Below are 16,927 nucleotides of genomic sequence, written 5' to 3' on the forward strand. Positions count from 1 at the left end.
GAAACTGGTCTCATGTGATAGGAAATTATCTGGCGGGGGAGTGGTAATGGCTCTTGGTGGCTAAATCACAGACATGGTGAGTACCACTACTATTGATTACTTGAGTTTCCAACATTCCAAAACAAGTTTGCTACAGGTTAGTGAAAATAAAGATGCACTTTTTCTCCATCCAAGTTCACAGACTCTCTGAAATTCTATCTGTAGAAAAGAAACCCTGGTAAAAGCAAGGTGAAGTTCAGGACCTTCTGCTCCAGGGCTAAGCTGAGGGGCCCTGGGCCAGGAATTCATTACACCCTCACTTCATTGTGAAACCTCCTTTGGAAAACCACTGCTTTCTCTCTTCCTATCCTGATGCTTTGGAAACATTATGTAAATTTGAAACCATCTCCTTTTTGAGGCTACATCTTGATGGCTACAAGTCCAAAGATTACTAAGAACCTTTGATGTGTGTCTTCAACAAATAGAATCATTGTGGTCAAGGAAAAGGTCAGTGACTCCTCCAATTCTGAACTTTTAATCAGGATCTTATTCGGGTTGTCCTGCTTTGGTTGAGCTTTGGGGTTAGGATTATTCTTTTCAAAAAGACTGCCCGCCCAGAAAAGGCTGGTGTTCCCCTCATTCTTGAATTTTGGACACACACTGGCTCAGAGGCAACACACATCCCCTCTCGGGTGCTTACGGGGGAGCTGTCATCTTGCAACCGCGCAGTCATCGCATGCCATTGCAGGGGCAACCCGGCAGGCGGGCCCCCCCTCCAAAGGCCGCCTGGTCCCGGCGCAGTCTTGGGCAGGCTGTGGCGCCGACACACAGGAGCCGGCGCGGGCCCCGGGTCTCCGGCTCTCGGCAGGGGAGCGGGGCGCGCGCTCGCCCACGCCCACGCCCCCCACACTTCTGGGCGCACACCCCTGCGCGCGCACGCCGCCACACACGGGCGCACGCACACCGCAGCCCGGGCAGGGGCAGCAGAGGCGGCGGCGGCCCTGAGTGGTCTGGGGCGCGCGGCCGGATCCCCCCGAGGGCGCAGCCGCCCCGCCCCGCCCCGCCCCGCCCCTCGAACCCGCCGAGGCCAGCGCACTGTGGGTTGCAAAGTTTCGCGGTGCTAGTCCGCGGAGACAGCTCGCCGACTCGACTCTGCCGGGCTCCGACCGCGGTGACCGCTGGCTGGGACCAGCGCGGAGCTAAGCTACCCGCCCCTCTCTGCTCTGCGCCCCACGCGGATCTCTGTTCCCAGCGCCCTGCACCCCGGGCTGCCGGGGTCTACCAGCGAGTCCTCCTGCAGCCTCCTGTGCGCCTGCACGCTCCCTCCTCCTCCCGGGCTTCGGCTCTTTGCCGCAACCTCCCACCATGGCCCGTTGCTTCTCTCGGATCAGCTCAGGAGCAGAGCCCCAACTGCTGCCCCTGCTGACACTGCTGACGCTGCTGCTGCGGACCGTAGGTGGTAGCCACACGGCCCCCGCCCGGTCCCTGCCCACGGCGGCCGATGGTCTGGCTGGGAACAAGGACCCCCAGCGGTTCCCAGGGGACGCGGCAGCAGCTCTGGGCCCTGGCGCCCAGGACATGGTCGCTGTCCACATGCTCCGACTTTATGAGAAATACAGCCAAAGAGGCGCGCGACCGGGAGGAGGCAACACAGTCCGCAGCTTTCGGGCTCGGCTGGGTAAGTGGAGGGGGGTTCTGGGGCCCTTGTCTTCATTCTCCCCCTGCCTCACTTGTCCATCCTACCCGCCTCTTGCAGCTCCGAGTTTCTCTTCTTTCTATTCATTGACTAGTTCATTCATTCTATCACTAACTATTCACTAAGCACTCTAAAACCAGCCTCTAGGATGAGCCTCCGGTGGCAGAGTGGCACATAAGCACATGCTTCCTGCCCGTGGGGTACTGCCAAGCCTGGGAAGTTGGGTGCAGCCCACCCTCCACAAAAGGCTTCTGAGCACTAGGTGGAGATGGGACTGGGCTGGAGAGCCTGTGGGGTGGGGGCAGGATGAAACATTTGTATCAAAGGATCAGTTGTGTTGGCTCTTCACAGATGGGGGGACACTGAGGAGGGCACAATCCTATGGCATAAAGCAGCTCTGGTAAAAATACCAGACATCCTGCCCAGGCAGAAGGTGAGAGGTTCTAGCTGAGGGCAGGTAATGTTTCAGTGGCTAGGGGAGCAGCGTGGACTGAGAAAGGCCTTGGGTGGTTGGCGGTGGGTGCTCAGGACTGAGGCCAGCCGGGTCCTGGCATGAAGTATTCAGACCCTAAAGCTTTGAGGAAGGGTCCAGAAGTTTGAGCAGTGAGGCACCCTGCCTCTCTCTCATCCTTGCTCCACTTGCAAGGACATCCTTGCTGTTCCCCTTTCTCCACACCTTGGTTGGTGCTGGACAGAGGCCACTTGCAGAACTCTCCCTGCCCTGCTCTGAGAGCATGTGCAGGCTCCAGCATCAGCAGCCTGCCCACCCAGGTTGGGCCACCTGTCCTGGCCCAGGAGCAGAGAGGTGGTGGGGGATGGGGGAGAGCAGGTGGGAAGACCCTGACTGTCGTGCAGACTATTCATGGTCACAGAACGCCTGCCAGGAAAAAAGTGGGCAGATTTCCCCTGTGGCCCTGTGGGAAAGGTTTCCATCTGTAGGGATGCCTCCTGCAGTGTAGGGAAGACAGTTCTAACTTTGGGGACAGACAGTATGGGTGAGATCTGCCACCTGTTCATCTCTGGCTCTTTGAGTCAAGGTAACATCCATGACCTCAGAACCAGACATGCAAACTGAACTTCACATAACCATGTACTGGGAAGACTCACTAGATTAGTGCCTCGGGGTCAACCAATGATTCATCACCTGGGGTCCACTTCTGCAACATCATTATTGAATTAGGGCACTTAAGAAGCATGTAGCATGGCCATGACCTTGGAAAATCACTAAAGCTCTGTGGACTCACGTGTACTCTACAAAATGGACAGGTCATACCAGAATCTTCCCTGTGGGGCTGCAGGAAAGATGAGATGAGGTAATGTGTCTAAACCCTGAGTTCAGCACTGGCCAGATTAGGTCTTGGTGCATGTTAATCTCCTGGGAGTACAAAGCATTTGTGTTCTTATAGGTGTGGTCTTGACCTTGATTCCATTAACTCAAAGACTTTCAGTAAAAAAAAGCAAGGCTGCCAAGGTCACTGTTGCAATAAGGGGCAGCATGCCATTATATCTGTTCACTTGCTATAGCCCTGAGCATGGAGGGGCACAGTTTCTGTTTTCACAGAATGGGGTAGTGTAAGTCGCAGTGAAGCATAGAATATTAGCCCAGAAAAGAACCTGGACAGTATTTCAACTGCAGTCCTTCCATTTTACAAGTAAGGAAACTGAGACTGGGGAGGGACTGTTCGCTGGTTGGCACCTGCCATCTGCTAGGCCACTGTTATTTCCACTGCTAGCCCCCTCCCTCCACTTCCATCAGAACTAAGCCCAGAGGTTGGGCGAGAAAGGGAGGAACAGTCTGGGAGATCAGAATTATTCTGGACCTCTCTGGGACTATCTAAAAACTCCAGTACCCTTCTTTGAACCATCTAGGAGCCCTGGGTACAAGTTCCAGTTCCATCAGCTGCTGTCTGTGTGCTGTGGCACACATTCCTTTACCTCTCTGAATGTTGCTTTTTTGTACGTGCAATGGGGGAAATTATGATTCCGTGGGATAAAGTAGATTTTGTGTTCTATTAATGGGTAAGTTTGGCTTCTTGTGTCCTCCCTTGATTCACTTAAATTGGTTCATACCCAGCCCCTCACCAACCTTCAGGGGTACCTGTTTCATGACCCAGAGACCCAGCTGTGAGGTGTGAGCCTGGATAGGGAGGGATCCCTCATATTTTGGTTAATGAACAAAGTTGAGGGCCTCAGCGGTGGTCCTGAAACATGCCAGTAGCACCTGCTCCATGACAGGGACCTCTGCTGCCTCCAGCGGGCAGCACCTCTTCCTTCTCAACAAGTGCTGAAGGCCCCAGAGCCCACATTATAATGGGACTATGGTCCTGGCCTGCCACCAGGCAGCATAGCTGAGGTTCAAGTATGGCGTGTGACCTGGTGGAACCCAAATGCCACATCTGCGACTTGGGCAAGAGACTAAACTTTTGAAACGGAGCTTATAATGCTCCCTTCCTGAGACATGGCCAGTGCTTAAAGTAGTGCCTGGCACATGAAGAGTCAATCATATGTTAACTCCTACTGTTATTACACCACCCATCCCTCCCTTCCTTTGCTCCCTGAAGTGCATCTTGCTCCCTAATATGCCCACATTAGTGAGAAGAACCTCTGAGCCTAACTCAAAGAGGCAGGAGGTGTAGTTGTACCAGAGAATAGAACTATGTAGGGGTCTGAGGTTTCCAAAGACCCCCAGAGAAATCAGCTTGTCTAAATAGGTAGGTCCTTTCTTTCTCAGAGTCAGAACTCAAAACGTGCAAATAATTGCTTGTATTGGCAAATCCCTTTAGCAGTTCACAGTTATGTGATCTGATCATGGTTCTAGCCAAGGTCAAGGGCTTGGGGCCAGAGACACCTGGATGCTTACCCTGGCTCTGCTGCTTACCAACTGGGTGACTTCAGGAAGTTATGTACCCTCGCTGAAGTTCTGTCTTTTTGTCCCTAAATGAATGACGCATCCCTGCCCCCATTGTGTCAGTGGAGGGATCCAGTGTGCTTATATGCTTGGTGCTTGGAGCTCCATAACTAATATTAGTCTCAGGAGGCTAAAGATGGGAAAATTGAGGCTCAAGGGAAAGTAACTGGATAAAGATCCCGCTGCCCAGTACCTCCACCTCCAGGTAATTCTCATGGTCAACTATGCTTTCCAAAGCATGAGGCTGTCTGGACTGTTTCAGGATGTGTTTGCTGAGCCCTGGGGCAGCAGGCCAGGATCCCCCTTTGTTAACTGAAGTGAACAGATCTAGCAAAGACCACGCTCTTCCCCATCACCGGTCACTCCTGTCTGAGCCTTGAGTATGCTTGGCCTGGTGCTAGAATGCAGAGATCCAGCCCGCCCAGAGCCCCCGAGTACAGCCCCTCCTCTCTTGGCCTTTGTGTGCTGGGGGAAAAGACAACAAGACAGAAACATCTATCAGGATGTTGGCAAGTGACATGAAGACAATGAATCAAGGGGTGGACATGATGCCTCCTCCAGCTGTGAGAGTCAAGGGCTCCCTTGGTTGGGGTGCCATTCGGGCAGAGCCTGCAGGAGAGAGGAGTGGCCTGGATGAGGAGTGATGAGGGCAGAAGGAACAGCCAAGGCAAAGCCTTGAAATGGAAGCTTCCTGTTTGGACACGAGGCCGGGGAGACCAGGACAGAGAAGTGAAGTGGGGCGGGAGATAGAGTTAGGGAGCTGGACAGTAGGCAGGGCAGCTCAAGTAGGGTCTTAGTAAGGGGTTGAGTTTGATTTGGGGGTGATGGAGGGCTCTGACCAGGCCAGTGACTTGAGATTTAGTGTACTGAGCACACCGGGGGCTCAGGCAGTGATTTGTGAACTGACAGAGCTTCAGATGGGCATCACACCATGATTCCTCTGTCTCTCCCACGCTACACTGAGCTCTTACGGGGCACTTTTGATGCCTTTGTTCTGACCCCAGTCAACCCAACACTCAACCCAGAGGAGTTTTCCAACTCCTGGGAAAACAAGGGAGGTAGGGAAAGAAGAAAGGAGAGAGAGGAAGAAGGAGGGAGAGAGAGAAGAAAAAGGAGGGTTTTGATGAACAAGAAACCTGAGCCAGAGGCACCAACACAGTTCACAGGAAGTAGGAGCTTCTTTTTGGGAATTCTTCTTTGTGGCCTGGGCTCATGCAAGCCAGGAGACTTCAGGTAGCTGCCCCTTCTCCCAGCCTCCACTTGGGGCCCCTGCATTTTGGGCATGCAGGCACAGAGAAGAGGCCCAGCCCATCCATGGGGGCAGCCCATCTCCTACCCCACAGCTCCCCGCAGGGCGGGTCTTCACATGCAACCTGCCTAGTGAGGGGTGAGCTCCCTGGCATCAAGGGCATTCAAGTCAAATGGAGAAGGACCCCTGCCGTGAGTGGGCTCAGTCAGGCTATGTGACCTCTAAACTTCCTCCCCCTCTGAATCCCTGAACTTGGTTCCCCATCCTAAATGAGGGCAGTGTTTGCTGCCCCTTCTGCACCCTGTCAGGAATGACCTCCAGGGAGGGGCAGTTTTCCTTTTATGACTTAGAGGTTGCAGTTTTCTTGGGTCATACATGGCTGTCCTTGCCATGTGGGCACAGTTGTCTTTCTTTACACACTTTCTTGTCCTTTACCTCATCACTGGATTTTCTCTAGGAAGCCCCATCTCTCTCCCTCCCCTACCTTTGTAGTTTTCCACCTCACCCAGGGCTATAGGTTTCCAGGCCAGAATTGCCTACATCCTGTTGAATTCTGGGAAAAGTCAGAAATGAGTGCCCTAGAGCTTCTTAAGTATTTTCTAGCAGGGAGTCTGCTAGAACAATAGGGTTAAGATTTGAACTGATAAAAGAAAAATGCATCTGCCACATTAGCTGGGACTCTACTCAAACACATGGATGATGGAAGGAGATATCTGAGTTGGTATGGGAGAAGTTTGTTCTGCCCACCTCAATTGGTCCTTCTGATAAAAGGGCTGGGAACCACATTTGTGAGTTCCTTATTTGTGCCTGGCACATTCCATATGTTATTTATTTAATCCTCCAAACAATCACGTGAGATAGAGATTCTCTTGTCCCAAAGCATGACGTGGTTCTCTTGAAGCGTGGTTCCTAGGGCCTTTCCTAGCTTGGGGGTGGAGGGGACTGCATTGCTGGTGAAATTTCATTCCACCCATAGTTCAAATCCAGATGCTGCAGATACACAGCAGCTGCCCACCAGTGCTTCCCAAATTTCCCTGGGATGCCGGTCAGAACATGAACCCCTGGGCCACATTGTCCCTGAGCCTCTGAATCAGCATCTCCAGGAAAGGCAGACAGTGAACAGGAGAATATGGAAGGGCTTAAACCCGTGACACTCGAGGCCATAGGACTCGGGGAAGTCAGGATTCAATGTGCTTTCCGTGTGTGTTTGTTCTGAGGTTAAAGAAGACACCAAGCCTAGGGCCTCCCTGGTGGCGCAGCGGTTGAGCGCTGGGTTGCGAAGCTGCCCGCGGCCTCTGCGGCACCAGTTCGATCCCCGGTTGCTCCCCGGCCACCGGAGGAAGGTCCCACATGGCGCACAGACCTCTCCTGCCGCCCGCTGCTCTCCTCAGCAGTGTACTTCGGTCCTTCTGCCTGCCCTGCTCCCCGCTCTGGCTCTGGTGAATTCTCTTACCCTCCCTCACTTCTGACTGTACCCAGTGCATGTATAAACAAAACAAACAAACAAACAAACAAATAAATAAATAAATAAATAAAACATGCCTCTATTTAAAAAAAAATTATTAAAAAAAAAAAAAAGAAGACACCAAGCCTAGACTGCCATTAATTGGGTCTCTATGAATGTCTTTTTTCCTTCTTTCCTTTTTCATAGTCCCTTAGAGTAGGTGAAAATTAAACCAGCCTTCTTCCCAATATTAACAAATAAACTTAAAATGAAGATTTGGGCACCCAGCTTGATCCTGTGGCTGCAGGTGTCCAATAAGCTTTGGGCCTGCACATGCCTTTGGAGAACCCAACATTAAGCCCCCAACACACACATACACACACACACACACACACACACACACACACACGCTACCTCTCCTGGGAGCGCTGTTGCTCTCTCAGATTTACACAGCAGAAGTACATGGGCAGCAGGACATAGACCTGCTGTGATCTCTGATTTCTCACTCATCTACAGCATCATGGGTAGTGTAGAGGGAGGCTCAGAATGACTCCTCCCCCTCATGCAACACAAGGGAGCACTTGACCATTACGGGAACTCATGCTGCCAGGGCTCAGGACGGCTTCCTGGGGATGGGGATGTTCAGCCCAGGGGCCCTGCGGCAGACTTAGTAGATCCAGGCAAGACGAAACAACTAGCAGACAGCATGAGGGATGCAGGGCTGGGGCATTCTCAAGCTACAGTTGTGATTTTTGAGGGATCCTGGTCCGTCTCAGGGTTTGAGCTTCTGGAGAGCAAGCTGGACGTTGGAGATTTTGTTGCATGGCCTTGTGCAACCCTGATGTCAATCACAAAACAATCATAAAAGCCCTTGGGCAAAACAAATAACCGAAGCCCAGATGACCCCAGTTTCTCTCCAAAGGCACTCAGAATGCTGGAAAAGTATGAGACTCTCTTATTACATCTCATCTGGAAGAATGACCACATTTAATGTCTGTGAATAGAGGGCGGTAGAAATACAGGAGGGGCTGCCATTAGCAGGGCTTGGACCCCACCCAAACCATCCTGAACAACTGCTCCCACCTTAGTTTCTTGACATTAAGTGTCAGTGATGTTCATGTGTTTAGTAAGAAGCAGGGGTGGGGACAGGAGCTTTAAGGTCTACCAGGTCTGAGTACCTTCCCTGTCTGCTCGCTTTTGTTGGCCTGTTTGCAATGAGATGTGGATAATCCCCAACCTCTCTGCAGATGACACGCAGTGAAGAAAGCCAAGCTGGCCTGGGAAGGCCCCAAAGTGGGTGTTTCTCCTCCATCCCAACCCTGGGAGGCAGACCCTGTGATTCCAGGGGCCTATCCTGGAGACAACCTAATAGTTGTGCCCTCCTTTGCAGAAATGGTCGACCAGAAGGCCGTGTATTTCTTCAACCTGACTTCCATGCAAGATTCAGAAATGATCCTCACAGCCACATTCCACTTCTACTCAGAACCACGGTGGCCCCGAGCACGAGAGCCACCATGCAAGCAGCGAGCCAAGAACGCGTCCTGCCGCCTGCTGCCTTCCAGCGCGCCCACACGTCAGCACCTGGTCTTTCGCAGTCTCTCCCAGAACACAGCCACGCAGGGGTTGCTCCGGGGGGCCATGGCCCTGGTGCCCCCACCACGGGGCCTGTGGCAAGCCAAGGATATCTCCCCCATTGTCAAGGCGGCACGCCGGGATGGCGAACTGCTCCTCTCTGTCCAGCTAGACTCTGGGGAGAAGGAGCTGGGAATCCCCAAACGCAGCCCTCTGGCACCCTACATCCTCATTTATGCCAATGACCTGGCCATCTCAGAGCCCAATAGTGTGGCAGTGACATTGCAGAGATATGACCCTTTCCAGGCTGGAGACCCAGAGCCCGGAGCAGCTCCCAATAGCTCAGCGGACCCCCGAGTGCGCCGGGCCACTCAGGCCACCGGGCCCCTCCAGGACAATGAGCTGCCAGGGCTGGATGAGAGGCCAGCACATGCCCCCCATACCCAGCACTACCACAAGCACGAACTATGGCCCAGTCCCTTCCGTGTACTGAAACCCAGGCCAGGCCGCAAGGACCGCAGGAAGAAGGGCCAGGATGTGTACATGGCCTCACAGGTGCTAGATTTTGATGAGAAGACAATGCAGAAAGCCCGGAGGAAGCAGTGGGATGAGCCGAGGGTCTGCTCCCGGAGGTATCTGAAGGTGGACTTTGCAGACATCGGGTGGAATGAATGGATCATCTCGCCCAAATCCTTCGACGCCTACTACTGCGCGGGAGCGTGCGAGTTCCCCATGCCCAGGGTAAGGTGTGTCTGAGTGACACCACTGTGTCTTGAGTATTGTGCGGCTAACTCAGCTCTGACCCTACTGCACGTCCCTCTGCCTCCTGTTGGTAAAATGGGGAAAAAAACACCTCCCATCACCTCAAGCCAGGGGAAAAGTAGAGGGAAGTCACAAAGTGGCGGCCTGTGGTGGAGACAACCCACAAGTGGATGTGGTTTCGCTGTGCTTTGGAATGTGTAGATGTGGTTATATATGAGCTTGGAATCAGAACATTTCTTTTGCAGGAATGAGATAGGAGAGCCCATCTCCCCACGTGTGTTCCCACAGAGTAATAATCTACAGGCGTTGCGTAGACACTGCCCCCTACAGATAAGACAGGTCCCTCAAGTCCCCTCCTTGCCAAAGCTCTTGGTTTTGTTCCTGGCCTGGACTTCAGGACACTGGTGTCTGTGACCAGCACAGAACTAGCCTCAGTGGCTTCCCAGTGCAGACTCCCCTCTGCCTCCCTCACGCTCAGGGCAAGCACCCGTGGACAGCTGCTCTCGCTGTGCACAGTCTGCAAGACAAATAGCCAGGGCTGTTTCACCTGCTGCACTGGCCCTTGGCAGGTTCTCACCTGCCCTCAGGGCTGGGTCGTGGCTCTGTCCCTCCATCTCTCGAAGGCCGCTGTGGTGGCTGACGGCCAGCTGATGTCAGCGTCAACCCTCCACATGCTACACATCCTTCTCTCCTGCTTAGTTCCTCTGCTGAGTTCCAGGTCACACCTTCCCCTCCCAGAACGGAAGTCGGTGTATAAATACAATTTGAAGATAAATAAATCAGCCAGCTGGGAAATCCCAGACCCAGGCATGGGGCTGCATTAACCTGTTTGGAAATTAAGGGGCTTCTCCTCAGAGCCTTGCAAGTGCAAAAGAGAAGAAGGGAGATGCCAGGCAGAGAGGCAGGCTTAGCCCAGGGCTGGGGCAGTGCAGGCTGCAACTGGCATTCACGCTATCAGCTTAGCTCACTGCCTTCCTGACTTCCCTGATACCAGCCTAAACCCTGTACATCAGGTGTCCCTGCCTCACTTCCACCCCTGAGGCCTTTCTCATCAACACACTGTATGTCAAATTCTTTGGTCAGCAATGAGCTGAAGCTGGCGACTTGGTCCTGTTCATCTTGCTGTAGGCATTTACTGAAGAGACAGAATGGCAGGACTTAGAGCCTTCTGGATGAGAGAGACTGCTTGCATAGGGAGAGAGAGCCTGGCCCCAGTGAGCTCGTTTTCTAAGCACAGTGACTTTTTAACTGAGGGGACTTGGTCAAGTTATTTAGTCATTTTAAGCTTCAGTTTCTTCACTAGTGAAATTAGGTCATAAGATTAATATGATGACAAAATGGGGTGATATAGGTGAGATAGTGCTTGACATCCCAAAGTCAGACCCACCTGGGAAATGTTAGTTTCTAGCTCCCTGAGGCTGATACACATACCTGCAGACCTCGCCCTTCAGTGCTAAGCACACGACCCCATGGAAAGCATGTCTGGACTCCGCAGTCTGAAATCTGGGCAGCTCTGGCTCCAGTGGAACTGTCTGGGCTTCTCCCCAGGCCTTCCCTCTGGACAGCTCCTGCCCAGTCCCAGGTGCTCATTGGGGTTGTGTGGCACGCAGCTGCCCCCCAGTGGCCAGTGCCATGTAAGGATGTGACTTTCCTCTAGGCTGCAGAGGGGCCTGAGGCTCTTGCAAACCTCCCTGGGACTCAGTCTGTGGCTGACTTCAGAGGAAGTGTGTCTCCCTCAGCCCTGCACCTGTCCTTCTAGGATGATGCCTTTTCTATGGCCTTACTCAAAGATGGCCTGTGGGGGTTGGGGGTGTGGGCAGCAGGCCCAGGTAACGAAGCTCCTTTTCCTTCCTTGCAGATTGTCCGCCCATCCAATCATGCCACCATCCAGAGCATCGTCAGGGCTGTGGGCATTGTCCCGGGTATCCCAGAGCCTTGCTGTGTTCCTGACAAGATGAATTCCCTTGGGGTCCTCTTCCTAGATGAGAACCGGAACGTGGTTCTAAAGGTGTATCCCAACATGTCTGTGGAGACCTGTGCCTGCCGGTAAGAGGAGGCACTCTGGGGTGCCAGGAAACCTCCTCCCTACTCCACACCCAGCAGGGCAGAGTGCTTGGAGCTTTCTGGAATGGGGTTTGACTAGGGGTGCAGCTCAAAGGGAGAGCAGAGCTCACATACAACCTTGCTGGGTCCCAGAAAGAGCTGTCACCCAGGACGTCACTCTGGGGTCTCCAGTGACTTGCCTCCTAAATGCCAGTCTGAACACCCAAGGAATCTGGGAATTAGCCCTCACCTGACCATCGCCTGTGTTCCATCCCACTATTTGGAAGGCCTGAAACTGAACGTGTCCACAGTGTTGGATCTGGCGGTCATCATCTCATAACCTGCGAAGAAGGCTGCAAATCTAAGGATGCTTCTTTCATATGGAAAGAACCTCTGTTAAAATACTCAGTTTAAAATGCTTTGGGCTACATATTGGTTACTGGAAAACAGGGCCTCAATAATGGTATAAATGGTTGTTTTCTTTTGAATCCACTACAAAAGCTTTTATACATACAATATGCACATATAACCAATTTTGGTTTCTTTTTCTTAATATATATTTTATTTTAAAACAAAAGGAGAGAGTTGACACCATTCGCAGAGGTAATCGTGCTGGTCAAGTGTGCATTGTTTAAACATGCCTGTTGAAATAACACATACATATGTTGGAATACTAAAAAATAACCAAGATTTTTATATTTTTGTAAATTATACTTTCTATACTGTAGATTGTGTATGTTATGTGTTTTTATGGAAAACTAATAAAGGTACAGTGGTATCTTGAAAAACTGGATGTCACCTATTCTAAAATATCAATGGAGCCCTACTTTAACTATCACATCTCATCTGGGTGGCCTCTGGGGACATGGGTACGTTTAGGCTCAGGTAGGCCCCCACAACCACCCCAAGGCCATGTACACACTCTTGTCTCTGTTCTAAGCTTCAGAAATGAATCCTTCTCTCTCTCTCTCTCTCTCTCTCTCTCTCTCTCTCCTTCTCTCTCCCCCCCACCCGCCCCACCTTTTTCTTCCCCCCCCCCCCTAAAAATAGCCAACCTACTGGGTGTGAGGTGGTCTTTCATTGCGGATTTTCATTTTGCATTTCACTCATGATTAGTGATTTGGACCATCTCTTCATGTGCTTGTTGGCCATCTGGATAACTGCTCTGGAGAAAAGTCTATATAGGTTCTTGGTCCATTTTTCATTTTTTTTCATGTGTTGAGTTTTTTTAAGGAATATTCTACATATTCTGGGTATTAATCCCTTATCAGATATGCAATTTGCAAATAGTTAAGCCCTTTCTGTAGATTGCCTTTTAATCTCTTGATAGCATTCTTTAGTGAACAAAAGCTTTTCATTTTGATTTAGTCCAATTTGTCTTTTGTTGCTATTGTTGCCTTGCCTTTGGTGTCATATCCAAAAACCCAATGTCATGAAGCCCCCCCCCCCCGCCCCATGTTTTTTCTAGGAGTTTCATGATTATGTGTTTTGTATTGAGATCATTGATCCATTTTGTGTTCATTTTTGTGTTTGGTATGAGGTAAGAGTCCAACTTCATCCTGTTACATGGGGATATCCAGTTTCTCTAGCACCATTTTTAAAAAAGACAGTTCCCTATTGAATGGATTTGACCCTTGTCAAAAATTGTTCAACAATTTAAAAAAGAAAAAGCTCTATAAACCAAGGCTGTACACAACAACTTTTATTTACCAAATAACTGCAATAGCAAATAAGGCAGACTTGGGGCTAGGTGTCTTAGGTTGTACATCAGACTTCTCTTTGTGTGGGCAAAGACAGATAAAACCATAAAGCCACCATAGTTGGTCTATGAATAATTATGTGATGGGTTTACCTAGAACAGGGAAATGAAGTATTTAAAGCACCCAATTTATGGGAGAAAGAGGAAGAGGAGGGACAAATAAGATCTTCTGTAGCTTAACTATGGCAACCCTTCCCTGAGGCCCCATAATGGAAATCTGGTGATAGGAAAGGACCCTTTTACATGAGGACCCATACTTCTAGGAAAGACAGAACAAGACTCAAGTCTTGCTCAAAGAACCAGAGTTAAGTGGGACTAATCAGATGGACCAAGACCCATTTGTCCAGGAAGGTCACAAAGTTCCTGAAATGACCCATGTTTAGGAAAGTGGGCACCTGGGCTGCTGATCCAGGATGGACCAGCTCATCTGTTGGGACCACAGGTGACCTCTTCTCTCAACCCAGCCACCTTCCACAGGGGCGTGCCTTCTAGAGAGTGGGTAACCCTGGGGTGTTCCTAAGAAAGTTGTTACTTGGTGCCCAACAGAGAACATCACAAGTCCTGAGAAGAAACATGGACCAGTCAGAACCTTCCAGCAGCTGTGCACAAGCAGCTCTTTAATGTGCGGGACCCAACAACAAAGCCAGGTGTCATCGAAAAGCATATGCTAGGACCCCTTTCTCCCACCACCACTCAACATTAAGAAGCTGAACTGATACCACCCCCCACCATCACCTTATCATAGATAAATCTGCATGGCCAGTTAGCCAAAGGGATGCCTTGAGAGGGGGAAATACGATAATACGATCAGGAAACCTGCACACAGTTATGTAAGAACGATAAAGGAGATGTGGATATATTGATTCTCTGAATTTGTGGGGCTTCAAGTGCAGAACATATTTCCATTGGCATACTGTACAGCCCCGGGGCCCACGCACACCGCAATCTATGGAATCGGCACTCCCAGGCACCAATTGAGCCTCCACTATGCACCACCACTGTCCTTTACCAGAGTCCCCAAACTCCAAGCTACCTGAAAACCTAAACTTCCTTTTAACTCTTTGCATATGTGTATCAAAACTTAACCTGAATGGGTATTTGCATCTTTATTCATTGCAGAAATACAAATGTGTTTATCACAGGCGTTGTTTCCAACCCCATTGGAGCTATGACAGTACGTACAACATAACAAGTTTCCAATCTCTGAAATTTCCCGAATCTCGAAACACTCCTGGTCATAAAGGCAATGAATAGGGAATATGGGACTGCTTATATCTCAAAATGTTGACTGTGGCCATCACTGGATAATGAAATTATAGTCTATCTTTATCTCCTTTTTTATAAGGTTTTACTTCTCCCAAATTATATATGCTGCATACTACAATTATAATCAGAAAAAAACTGCCATTTTTTTTTAAAGAAAATGTCAGGTAGCAGAACATCCTTAAGCTCCCCCTGAGTGCATTCAGGCCACCCCCACAAGCCCCTTGGCTCTGCCTCTATTTTTAAATAAAGATGTATTTATTTATGCATACAAGAACTGGGGTACAGGCAGAGGTCGGGGGGGTGAGAGGATTCACCAGAGACAGAGTGGAGAACAGAACAGGCAGATTGACTGAAGCATGCTGCTGAGGGCAGCAGCAGGCGAGGCAATAGAGGTCTGCTGGGTCACCTCCCTCACTGGGGATTGAACTTGCGCTGCAGTGGCTGTGGGTAGCTTCATAGTGATGAGTCTTAACCCCTTGTACCACAAAGGAGGCCCCAGCCCTGCCTCTTGAATGTGGCAGGTTCTGAGCTGTTCCCAGGGATGGGATCATGTGGGGGATGCCTGCCCTGTTCTCCAGCTCCTCCTAACCCACTCCCTGCTTTGCAGCTTCATTTCCAGGCCTTCACACTCTTTCATCTTTTCACTGCTCCAGGGAGTTCTTGCACTGACTTGGCTCAAAGCCCAGTAAGCTTCCGGCCCTGTCTCCAAGCAGCGTTTCTGAAGCTGCACCCTTCTTGTGCATCCTCCTTGGCAGTGTCCCCAAATGATGGGGACAGCAAGTTCTGTCCAGTCCAGCCACTCCAGGAATCCTGGTTTTGACTTGCTTTGGGTGGGAAAAAGGCTCCCCAGCACTGGGATCCCTGACCTCAGTCTACATGCCCATCTTCTTCTGAACCTGCTAAACTCACTCCTCCCCAGGAGTCTGGCCAGTATGGAACAAATTCATGTTCAAATCCTCCCCAGAGGAGACTAACACACACACATACACATGCACACACACACAAAGTATTTTTAACTCTGTTATTTGGTCAAGCCCACACATGGTGGAAATGGACAGAGCCTAGGCTTAGGCATACCGATCTTAAAATAGCACAATCCTAGGGGCCTCACAGACCCCTTCTGGGCCACAGTTTCCTTGGGCCAAGGGAACATCTTCCAGGCAGGTACCAGCCACAGGGCTTCCCTCATCTTCTCCTGTGTCCCTGGAATGCATGAGTCTCCTGCTGACAGCATTTGTCCACCTGACATGAGCACAGAGCTCTTTGGGCTCCTGGGACAGCACACTTAGTGGGTGTGATGCTCCTAGAGAGCAGGTCAGGGAAGTGCAGGGATTCCTCCCCACTTCCCAGCCCAGGCTGACCCTGGGGAGATGTGGCAGTCAGAATGTAGCCCCTACTGACCAGGGCCTACAGTGACAGTGGTCATGACATTTGAGCACATTAATATATAAAGTCCTTACAACTGTCTTCTGAATAGTCTTGAAGATGTGAAGTGACTTGCTCCAAGTCACGCTTGGTGTAGAATAAGTGAGAGAACTGGGATTTGAACCCTTTCTTGTCTGACCCCAAGGTCCTCATCGCCTTGCTAAGGTACAGGCAGGTGCTGCCCTCATGCAAGATCATGCAAGTCTTTTGACAGATGAGAAACTGAGGCAAAGAGTGTTTGAGCCACACGAACAGGATCCCACCCCCGCTGGGAGGCAGGCTATGATCGATCTTGATGTGGTCCCTACCATCCACACCAGCCCAGCAATGTCCATGGCCTTCTGGGAGTTTGGTGTTTCTATATTTGGAAGACTTTTTGGTCTTGCTTGTTTCCTGGATTTTTTGTTTCCATGGTCCAGGAGATGAATGTATCATCACTATGTCTCGAGATTCTTCTGAACAAAGCTGGCAAGGAAATGAGAAAGGATCCTAATTAGGGGGCGATGACCCTACGGAGAAACTCGGATTCTTTGCAGCAGGCCATGTCCTTCCCACAAGCCCTGTGTATTTGTCAGATGTTTATAGAGCCTTCATTAGCGAGAGCTCCCTTAGATAAGAGGTCGGTGCGCTGCATTGAGGGCCAGATAAGAACAAGTGGAGGACACTGTGGGGACAGCGCGCGAGAGCCTGTGAACTGCTGGGTGATTTGTGCAGAGCTGTCGCCAGGACAATGCAGGCCCACTCCTTCTGGGCTCCTCCCTGCAACCGCTAACTCACCAAGGCCTCCTGCAGTCTCCTGCCCAGGGCGAGAGCGCCGTCCCAAG

General features: G+C 50.9%; 1 protein-coding gene across 1 annotated transcript; it reads left to right on the plus strand.

Annotated features, from left to right (window-relative positions):
- Nucleotides 1–1,344: 1,344 nt before the first annotated feature.
- Nucleotides 1,345–11,813, plus strand: GDF10 (growth differentiation factor 10; the record flags this gene model as incomplete). The annotated part of the gene is made up of 3 exons (XM_084244898.1): nt 1,345–1,657; nt 8,667–9,589; nt 11,469–11,813. The coding sequence occupies 3 exons, from the start codon at nt 1,345–1,347 to the stop codon at nt 11,658–11,660; spliced, it is 1,428 nt and encodes a 475-aa protein (XP_084101024.1). The 3' UTR covers nt 11,661–11,813.
- Between the last annotated feature and the right edge of the window lie 5,114 nt (nt 11,814–16,927).

This window comes from Talpa europaea (assembly GCF_964194135.1).
Source record: "Talpa europaea genome assembly, chromosome: 10".
NCBI classification, from domain to species: domain Eukaryota; kingdom Metazoa; phylum Chordata; class Mammalia; order Eulipotyphla; family Talpidae; genus Talpa; species Talpa europaea.